The sequence below is a fragment of the Cibotium barometz genome, chromosome 22 (genome assembly GCF_041138505.1).
Source record: "Cibotium barometz isolate CiBa-2024 chromosome 22, ASM4113850v1, whole genome shotgun sequence".
In the NCBI taxonomy this organism is placed as follows: domain Eukaryota; kingdom Viridiplantae; phylum Streptophyta; class Polypodiopsida; order Cyatheales; family Cibotiaceae; genus Cibotium; species Cibotium barometz.
The window spans coordinates 28,771,190-28,782,993 of NC_141067.1; the positions used below are offsets into that span (position 1 = coordinate 28,771,190).

The 11,804-nt window shown below is 37.8% G+C and overlaps 1 protein-coding gene across 1 annotated transcript; it reads right to left on the minus strand.

The window, feature by feature from the left end:
* Positions 1–1,805: 1,805 nt before the first annotated feature.
* Positions 1,806–5,055, minus strand: LOC147626506 (peroxidase 55-like). Its single transcript, XM_086816589.1, has 4 exons — positions 4,501–5,055; positions 4,137–4,331; positions 3,807–3,972; positions 1,806–2,838 (listed from the first exon to the last, which is right to left on the minus strand). Exons 1-4 carry the CDS (start codon positions 4,735–4,737, stop codon positions 2,426–2,428), a joined length of 1,011 nt encoding a protein of 336 aa, XP_086672715.1. The 5' UTR covers positions 4,738–5,055; the 3' UTR covers positions 1,806–2,425.
* Between the last annotated feature and the right edge of the window lie 6,749 nt (positions 5,056–11,804).

Here is an 11,804-nt window from a genome sequence, read left to right on the forward strand (position 1 = left end):
TATGGATATGTTGGCTAATGTCCACAATACTTTTTCTAGAAGTATCTTTTTTACTATTTGTAAATTATTTTTTCCCTTATTGATTCTCCCATATAGTTATCATGAAATTTGAGCCACAATCATATCAATATTGTTTACTATCACTATATAAACTTTAAAATTATTTCCTACTATATTTATTATAGTAAAATATATTTTTATTTTATTTTATACATATATCTTTAATTATTTAGAAATGTATACAATTATAAAGTCTCGATCCAACACAAAGATTTGTGTGTAGCTTAATAATGTATAAATTTGTAGAAACTTTCTATGCTACTCATTGTGTGATGCACTAGGATCCCTACTTCTTGTGTGAATGCTTTGATAGTTTCAATTGTTAAAATGATTGAAAGTATGAGTTCATAATTTATATTGTTTATCCATAAAATTCTACTTTTTTAAATTAAATATAACCTAATATAAGTGTTTATTCTCCTTTCTATAAGGAGAAACATAAAAAACTAGACATTTAAATTATTGTTGACCAAATCATTATAGGCACAAAAATGTATTTCTCATGGTTTACAATCCCTAGCTGTGAGAGCGGCTACACTACTGTCCCGAGCTTAAAAAAGCGAATCCATCATAAGTTTAACTAACAAGATTCTAGGAAAATGGCATTTAATTCTAAGACCCTCAAGTGTTAAATTCATGGCAAGTCTTAATGACTAAATTCATGAGATCACTTTCAAAGACTAGAGGAATCAACTGATACTAGCAATCAAATGGAATATTAAGACAGAGGATAGGTTAAGCAAAAGATGGACATGAAATTTAATAAAAATACCCACGAAATCAAATATTGAGTAAGAAGCATGTGCAATGAACTAAAGACTCGGGTGAAGTCATGGACGAGGCAACAAAGAAACAAGTCACATTGATAAACTTAGCATGTCAATAACAAAGGAATCCTAACCATCCTCACCAAGTGTAAAAACCTTAAAATATTAAAATTTTTCTTTAAGAATGCTTTTCTAAATTTTAGACAAAGGTTTTACACTTTTCCCCAAAATATTTTTTTCACACATTGTTTCGGGGTGAAGTTTTAATGAGTTTTATACGTCCATTATTGCAAGCTTTTGGACTATGCATTAAAGAAGAAGCTAGGAGGTATTTGGGATGATGGGCCACTCCAAAAGTTATGTATGCCTTTTGCCATGAACTTGAAAAGAGTACATCTAAATCAATCAGTGAGCAGCAATAAGTCATCTAGTCTTTTTGCGGGTGCTCCATCTCATGTGGAGATACTTGATTCTAGCAATGTAAAGAGTTTGAGTAGACCTTGGGCAATGGGCATTTATAGATTTTTAGAGCTTAGGCAACCCCCATGTTTAAAGGTGAAGGGCACAACCAAATGAAGCAACCACCACCATCGAAGTACATACATACATGATACTACCACATCCTACTTTGAAAATGTCATTTGACCCACTTTTGGCCATGGCTATAAACTTTACCTTTTAGAAGAGCCTTAATGTCATGGGGCCCTAGTTTGTAATAATTGTAGAGTGACATTCAAAATCATGTTGCAAAGAATTGCCTTGGAAAACTTATAAAAATGATAGGCTTGATGCTATCTAGAAAACCCATGTGCAACAATAATGTAGAGATAAAGGGTTTAAGTTAGTGTTCAATGTTTATTACTGAGATTAAGGATCAAAGTTTAACCCATGTGCAATAATAATGTAGAGATAAGGGTTTAAGTTAGTGTTCAATGTTAATAACGGAGGTTAAGGATCAAAGTTTAACCCATGTGCAACAATAATGTAGACATAAGGGTTTAAGTTAGTGTTCAATGTTTATTACAGAGATTAAGGATCAAAGTTTAACCCATGTGCAACAATGAAGAGATAAGGGTTTTAAGTTATTTTTCAATGTTAATTATTGAGATTAAGGATCAATTAATAAGGGTTAACGAGCATAATGATGTGGAGAGATTAAGGCGAAGTTAATGAGCAAGTGCCATCTCGGCCACAACGTACCGCTCTTGTTAATGCCCACACACACACACACACACGGAGTTAATGGATATAATGCTGGCATGGAAGCCTAATGGAGATTAAGTCTAAAGGAAGGGTTAACGGTGGCTTGAAATACAGTAAGGTAATGGCCAATTTAATGGATAATGCTAGCATGGGAGCCTAATGAATGGTGTGGAGATAAAGGCTAGGAAGGCTAAAGGAATGGTTAATGATGTGGAGATTAAGGCTAAAGATGATGTGGAGGTTAAGACTAATGGAAGACTAAGGAATGGTGTGGAGATTAAGGCTAAAGGAAGGATTGATGTGGAGATTAAGGCTAAAGATGATGTGGAGGTTAAGGCTAAAGGGAGGGTAAATGCAAGCTTGAGATACAATTAAGGAGGGTGGTTAAGGGGTAATTAAGGGTTGAAAGAGCTGCAAACTTGTCTAATATTACCAGGTTGGGTGCTAACAACGTTGCCCAAGGCAATCATGGAGATGACAAAGCTATCAAAGAAGAGGGTTTGGGAGGAAGAGGAAGCCAATTGGGTCACAGCAGCTCGTGTGGAGTCATCGTTGAAGAGGACTTGGTCTGAGAAAAGCAGGCCTTTCCCACTTTGCAGATTGCTGTAATACACGTTGTCAAATGTGAACGCGCTCGTCTTGTCCAAGGGCACCACCGTTGATGTGTCCGTCCCTCCCTCCGGACACTCCCCCTTCAGTGTGGATGCAAAAATTGGTTCCAAACTTGGATCGGACGCTTTTGCCGCCCCAAAATCATAGAGTCGGTCCGTAAACTGATTGCAATGTGAAAACCCAATCGTGTGCGCACCTGCCCCATATACAGCAAATTTTGATCAAATTCCACTAAATATCCCAAAATATTTTAATCACACCCGTTGACCTAATCCATGTCGATAATCAATGGTGTGTGCACCCATACACACACACACACATATGTGTGTTACATGTGTGTGTATATATGTATGTATGTGTGCACATACATGCGTATATGTGCGTGTTTATAGCTACGATAATCAATAGTGTGTGCACCCCCCCCACGCACACACATATATGTTGTATGTGTGTGTACATATGTATGTATGTATATGTGTGTGTACATACATGCATACACACATATATGTCGTATGTGTATGTACATACATGCATATATATGTGTGAGTGTATGTGTATGTGTGTGTATGTACACGTGTGTGTGTGTGTGCGCTTCACAAAAACAATGTGTGTGTGTGTAATGTTCAATTGGTGTAGCTATAGCCATTGAACCTCGATCCATATTCTAGAAGATGAACACCTTCACCCCACTAGGCTATAGGCTCACACGCTACAAACATATGCATGCACGTGCCGCACACACGCATGCACACGTACACGCACACACACACACATAGTGATAGGCACTAATGTCCAACTAGAGTAGATTTGAACCCCAAATGACAAAAGCCTTCACCACTAACCAAGCTACAAGCCCCCAGATTAGAGGAGTTAAAACACAGTTTAGTCATAGACATTCTTCACATCAGGTAGGATTTAAAACTGGGTCCATATCCTAGAAGATAAACACCTTCACAACTACGCTATATGCTCACATACTAAAAGATACGGACATACATATACATATGCATCTATACATGTGTGTATGCATACATACATATACATCTATACATATGTGTGTATGCATGCATACATATGTATGTATGTGCGTATGTGCATGTGTGCGCGCGTGCGCGTGTGGGGGAGAGAGATCTAATAAATAACCATAATAGGAGATAATCTTACCAGAAAGAAGAACCATATCAAGTGCAGACAATCCAATAGATTGGAAGGAGTCAATTAGCTGTTGCACATTAAATTTTGCTTGGGGCAATCTCCCTTCTGCAGAGGCAGCAGTAGAATTAAGGCTATCCAACCTTCCAAGGGGAACTTCCCAATTAGGGCCACCAGTCTAGAAAAAACATCACAAAAATTTACAATTTAACCAATTAAACATGACAAAAGTAAGGTTAATTTGAGGCATGGAGCAAAGGGGTGCACATTAATTGGATGGATTAGGTTAGATGTAGGGTTAATGATTAGATTAAGGAAGGAGATTAATGCAGTGCTAATTACAAACACTACTGCATCCCGAGCTGCTAATGCCAAGATATCTGCACAGGAAACCACCCCCGGGCAAACACTCTCCACGGCCTGCTTAGCTTGCTCAATCGCATCAAACCCTTCTTGCCTTAAGCTCTGATTCTCTGAAAAATCCCTCTCAGCTTGATTATCTGAAGTTGATGAGATTAAGATCGATGCATCGCAACCCTAATGCACCAAACGCATGGTTAATCCTCATCAAAATGCATCATTATAGGCTCAATTAGAGCAAGATTAATGCATTCTTCTGCTAATTGATTACTCCCTCATAAGCTAGACGGAGCTTAGCTCGCAATTAAAGAATCAATGGAGGTAATTAATGAAATTAATCACTTACTTGTACCATCGCATCGTGGAAGAATAATCTCAACAGGGATGGGGACACCACATTAGATTGATTGGCCGAGTTGGTGATGCTCTGCGTCACGATGCTCGCTACAGTAGGGCAAGTGTTATTATAAAAGTTAGGAGAGAGCTGGCAAGAAGAGAGCCCTGCGAAGAGGGATAAATAAAGCAATCTTATTAATATTGCATTCATGATCACAAAGAAGGTGCAATTGTATTGATGAAACATTTGGAAACAATTTCACAAAACAATATTGATCTAACAGGGTGAGAACATCAAAGGTGTATATATGTATTTTGTGTGTGTGTGTGTGTGTGCATGCATGTATATCAAAGGTATATATATCAATTGTGCGTGTGTGTGCGTGCGTGAGAGAGAGAGAGAGAGGGGGGGAGAGAGAGAGAGAGAGAGAGAGGGGGAGAGAGAGTTTGTGAGTTAGTGAGTGAGTGAGTGTGTGTGTGTGTGAGAGAGAGAGAGAGAGAGAGAGTTTGTGTGTGTGTGTGTGTGTGTGTGTGTGTGTGTGTGTGTATTGAGACAAAATATCCTGCCATTTGTGTGGTTATGAGCTCAACAAATAGGATTTGCTTCGTAATGGGTAACAACCTTGATGCCAACCATGCCTTGTGTGAAAACAAGACCAGAGAGAGAGAGAGAGAGAGAGAGAGAGAGAGAGAGAGAGAGAAGATTGTGATTAATGGGCACATGCATATAATGATTTTTGTTTTGTTTTATTTGAGATTCTCTCTTTGGTCATTGTCTCTTTATGTTGTGCGTGTATAAGTAAGAGAAAGTGATGACATAACTAAACATTGGCCTCTAGTCTCTACACTAAAGTGCACGCATGGATCCACTCTCAAATATTGATCTCTTTGTGTGTGTGTGTGTGTGTGTTTTTTAATGGGCACATCCATATAATGATTTTGTTTTGTTTTATTTGAGATTGTCTCTTTGGTCTTTTGTTTTCTTTGTGTTGTGGATATAAGTAAGAGAAAGTGATAACATACCTAAACATTTAACTCTAGTCTCTCTACATTATAGTGCACACATGGATCCACTGTCAAATTTTGATTTGACAATTCATGGACAAGGGACAGTTTGCAAGCAACTTTCAAATAATGTCAATTTTGGCACAGTTGGAAAACCAACATGTTCGCACAATTAAATGGACGTGGGACAGTTTGCAAACAATGTCAGTGTTGGTACAATTGGGAAACCAACATGTTCGCACAATTAAATGGACGTGGGACAGTTTGCAACAATGTCAGTGTTGGCACAGTTGGGAAACCAACATGCTTGCACAATTAAATGGACGTGGGACAGTTTGCAAGCAATTTTCAAACAATGTCAGTTTTTGGACAATTGGGAAACCAACATGTTTGCACAATTAAATGTGACATGGAAAATCCCGTAACTAGTTTTTAGAAATTTAAGCTTTTAAAGCTCATGCACATCATCCACCATCAACTTAGAAGGGTAGATGAGAGGCCCATGATTGAATTGTTCCATAGCATAAAAAATCCTACATAATCACCTAAGGCCATGCCCACGTCCTGTATATGAAGGCCATGTTTAAAAAAAACTCAGATGTAGTGTATTTGGACGTTTAAAATTCAAAAAATATCTTCAAAGTTTTAAATTTGAAACTTTATGAAAAATTTAGAAATTACATAAAATTTACCTCTACATACATACATTTATGTGTGTGTGTGTGTGTGGGTGTGTACACACACACACACACACACACACACACACACACACACACACACAACACACATAGTCTACACACACACACACAACACACACACATAGTCTATGTGTGTGCGCATGTGTGCGTGTATATATACACATAGTGTGAGCACACTCACATGTGCATATGTGTGTGTGCATGTGTGCGTGTGCATGTGTGAAGGTTTTTCACCCATAAATAGAAAAAAAATATGAACATTTCAAGGTGGTAAGTTTAATAAGGACATGATTGGGCTGTCACAAAATGAACAAGCTCTAGGGTGGAGGGAAATCAATAGAACGATTAGGTGCAAGAGCACATTGGCACCCCTAACTTTGAAATAACAAACATCGAAATTATAGTCCATTTTTCATATTTGCATCTCTAAAGACTTTAAAGTGCCATACTTTGCATCTAAAAACTCCTTATAGCTATATAATCATAGGGCAACAATGCAAAGTGTTTATGTTTACCCCATTGTTAAAAGCAAAAAGTGTTTGCAAAAATGGGTGTCCTTACATTGGCTTTTCTAACCTAGAGTATATGATAACCCACCTAGTTTTACTCATGAATATTTCTATGTAGTTGTGAATATTTAGAATTACTAGATATGATCAAAGTGATACCATGCATAGCATTTCCATGTATGATAGGGAGTCGCATGCATAGGGATGTCCATAACTACAATTCATAATTAAGACAAATATGTTCATTGACACCACGTTGAATCACATGCATAGGGAGATTCCCCTTGTTTTATTAATCCTTAACTCAATGAGAATTCTAGCATTGCAAAAAATGCAAACTACACTACTTGAGTTACTAAACCAAATTTATCTCCATAGGTGATGGGTGCATTGAGTTCATAATGGCTAGCATCTAAACATGAATGCCATGAAAGCCCTTTAAATCAAAACACCTTGAGATTCTATGTGATAACCTCAAGAATTGGATCCAAAGTTTCAATTTACTAACAACTAGATCATGAAAAACCCCTTATACTAGTGCATCCTCAAGGGGTTCAACCTGAAATATATAGCATATCAAGTGCATCCTCAAGGGTTACAACTTGAAATATATAACATATTAAGGGAAATCAACCAAAGGGTTTTCTATTTATTTGTATTTTGTGTGTGTGTGCATGCGCGCGCCAGGAGGAAATTATCTCCACCAATTTAGGAGATAGAGATTGTTGAGAGTACTTAGTATGTTACCATAGTCTTTTTATGGGCAGACTTTGGAGAAAAAGAGCAATACTTACATCTTCCTCAATGTTCATTTTAATACTAGCTAATTGGTTGATTAGTATTTTCATATGATTCAAATGTGCTACTAGAGATTTACCCAATTTTAGGTTGAGCTCAAGCAATCGAATAAGCAAAGTGATTTAAGAGCTCTTGGATTAATTTCCAAAGAGTTTTTCAAGCTCTTCCCAAGCTTCAAAGGAGGTATCCTTTCCATCAATGTGGTGAATATACTAATCACTCAGCTCGAATGCTATAATAGAGAGAGCTTTTTCATCTTGTGCTATCAAGATAGCTTCTCCCTCTCTTGCTTTTGGCTTTTTTCTCTCTCCCATTGGCTATGTTTCATAGTCCTCTTTTCATTAAAACAGTTTTCACCCTTGTTTACTAGGCGTGGAAACTCTTGCCATTATATCTATCAATTTTTGTGGACTCCATGATGAACCAAATGATGAAGAAGGGGGTATTACCTCTTATAGCTAAGGTAGTGTCTACCCTTTTACACAAAGTACAAAAATAAGATAAAAATTAAAAAACCTAGAGCTTTCCTTCTCCATACAAATGTATGTGGTTGCACAAGAATGTTGAGATATCGAGCTCGTCTAGTGAGGCGGTGGCCACTTATGACCCGCCTGGGGGATAGGCCCCACACTTACACCACTGGCATGGTTGGTGAGATCATGGGAGATATGCGGCCAGTGGGATGACAGGCTGTGTGACAGCCATTCTAGAGACTGGCATAGTTATAGTGCCAGCCAGCAGCAGCAGCAACAACAACAGTCCCAGAATCAACAACAACAACAACAACACGCAGGTGGAAGAGGCAAATTCAGAGGCAGGGGGAGTCAAAGAGGCCGTGGAAATTGGCAAAGGCAGTATAATGATGCACGTGAATGCTATTACTGTGGTAAGCCTAGACATGTGCAGGCAGAATGTTATAAAAAGCAGGCTGACATGCAAAATGGGAAAGTGCAGCAAAACAACTATGCATCCTCAAGCAGAAACAATGAGGATAATGAAAGGTTGTTTGTTATGCAGCATGTCCTGAATGCCATGTCTGAAAATGTTGATGCAGCACAAAAAGATAATGTATGGTATGTGGATTCAGGTGCTTCGAACCATATGACAAGTCATGGGGAGTGGTTCAAGGAGATGAAAAACCCGGAAAGACCAGGTTTTGTGGAAACAGGGGATGACACTGCTCATCCAATTGCCCATGTTGGAGATGTGCCATTGTGCAGGATCCCCAATAATACAAAGTCATACTCTTCTCATTCATCAATGCTCTTGCCACTTCACCTATCACTCAATTATTTCTCTTAGCAACTCCATTTTGGTGAGTAGTATGCTTGCATGTAAGCTACTTTAATACCATGGTCTCTCAAGAATGCATTAAATGCATGTGAGGTATGCTCACCACCACCATGTGTCCTCAAACATTTAATCCAATGAGCTTGCCCAATGCTTCACTTTTTTATTTTAGAAAATAAATCCATGTCATTATGCTAAAATCATTAATAAATGTAATGTAATACCTGGTCCCATTTATTGATTGGATTTGAGTGGGACCCCAAATTTCACTATGTACAACCTCAAGTGGTCTTCTACTTATTTGCCTATCCCTGGCAACCTTGATTGTTTCCAAATTTACATACATCACAAACATGTGTACTCCCATCATATTTGAATCTTGGTAAACTACCAACAATGCTAATTTTTTGCATAGATTTTTAGCTTTTGTATGTTTACAAAAGCTAAATTTCACTATGTATAACCTCAAGTGGTCTTCTACTTATTTGCCTATCCATGGCAACCTTGATTGTTTCCCAAATTTACATACATCACAAAGATGTGTACTCCCATCACCTAGACGTCCTCTCAAACTAAACCTCCACTTGCCTTTAGCACTTCTATGAATGTAGAATTTTTGGTCCCTTGCATGCCCATTGATACTAGTGAAGTACTTAACCAAGTTACTGCTTGTATCATATAACTTCATCAATATATCCCATGCATCCTTGGAATTATCTGTGACCTAAATATAGCATAACATCCCATCTATCACACAAATCGAGAAATAATATAGTACTTTGAATTCCCTCTCTATCCAGTTCCTATATGCTATAAGTTGGGAAGGTGTTGCATTCACTGGTGGAACCCTTGGCTCCGTGTAACCAAGTTCCAAAGTCAATTGCCCTTTAGAAAGTTCATCATGCACTACTTCCAAATCCAAAAGTTGTTTCTATTAAGCCCTTTCCTCCCCAACAATCTTGTTTTTACCCATCACCCATCTTGATATGCACAATGTTCACTAACTATGATAATCAATCAACTCAAACACTCATGCTGCATACATGTGCTTGATCACCAATGTTGTCCACACATTCCATAAATTTTGGTGACAGAATGTGGGACTCAAAACCACTGTTTGCATAAGCTGAAAATCACTAGGGTTTCTCACAAATTCTAAGAAACACATCTAAAATAGTCCTCCACTTTTTGAAACACTCCAATTTACTCACACGAGCTCAATCTTGATGCTTTACATCCATTTGTTCACTTACATCCACTATCTCATGCAAACAGTCTAATATAGCTTGTAATGCCGCGCAATGCCTTTACATCCATACATGCTTCATGTCGCATATGAGCATCATCCGAGGTCATCAAGTATCAAATATAGGCAAAAAATAGCTCTCTATTTTGGTCACGAACCTATAAACAATAAAATACTGGCACTAATCTGCTTCCAATTCATTTAAATCACATCCAAATCTAAGGCCTAGGCATTCATTGGCTTTGTATCAAGTTAATCTAGCCATGTAGAGGCTCAATTGCACTAATTTTGACTAAATGAGCGAATGATTAAGTGCCTCTATTTCACTAATCATAGTTAACAATCCTATTAATCTTGACAAACAACTATATTAAATGCCTCTTTTTCACTTATATTTAGGGGGGTATTGTCTTTAATACATTGACCATCACCTATCTATTCTTGGCAGCCATCTTACTTACTTTAGTACACTTTTTGAATGTTTTAAAAAATAAACTTATTTGAAAATTTAAATTCATAACGTACTTCTCTCTTCCATAGGCGTAGCAAGTTTTTCTCTCTTTTCTCTTTACTAGTTTTTTCTCCCTCCTTGCCATCTCTTGCTTTCTCTTTCAATCTATATTATCTTTTGTTTAATAGTGATTTCTTTTCTCTTATTGCTATGGTGACTAAAGATATGGATCCTAACTCAAAGAAAAGGCACCATATCATCTTGGTAATCGACAAAGACTACTACACAAGGATCGTAAAGCTCTACATGATGAGACTAAAGCTCAAAGACTACGTGCAAAAGGGAAGAAGAATGTGGATTTATGGGTTAAAGGAGGTCTATACCCTCTCGACCCATCAACTGGTAAGACTCCATCATTCAACACTTTACATGATCTTGTTCAATTCATTGGGGATGTGGTAGAGAAGGCTTATTTGGATATTGCTCAAGATTGAACAATCAAGCTATCGTTTCCCATTCTCAACACAAACACATGGCTGAAAGTATGCTTGGTGTGCACAAACAATCTGTTAAAGGGCTTGAAAACATTGTGCTCTCACAAACTCAGCATGTAAATGAGTTAGACAATCATCTCAAGAAGAGATGATAGATCTTAGACAAAATAACAAAAATTGGAGGAACATGCACTCCAAAAATCCTAACTAAAAGATACTCCTCTTGGGTTAAGGGCAAGGTCTAGACACTTTAAGAGTGTATAACATGCCTAGCAACACATGGGAGTGCTAAGAAGAAATGAATGAAGCTTGCTTGAAGCTACATAAATAGTGTGGGAGCATTTTGCATGGATAATCCTATGGATAGAGCTTTGTTGATCAAGTTTGCTATGAGAAACAATGACTTAATTGAAATGCTCAAGCTTCCGAAGTGTGCAGGGCTTCTACGGATGGTAGTCAAGGAAGTTTGCACAATGACTTTCGTGACTTGGTCAAGCCTAATGAGGTGGTAGAGTCATGTGACAAGGTTTCAATAAGCAAGAAGGGAAATAGAGCGATATCGAAGCTATGGTACCTACAGTGCCAATGGAGATTCATGCTACTCTCAAGTGGTTGTTTTGCCACACAAAAATTCCAAGCATCATTGATGCTCAAAATAAAGGTGAGAAGCAATTAGGTGCCACTGGTGATGTTGTGGACAGATGTGTCAATAGGAGGAGCCAAAGCTAGGAAGTTCTTATCAAACTATGAGAGAACATGCAGGTTCTAGTAGTATGGGAATGTATGAGAGCACACAAATAACCAATCCATTGATCCAATGATG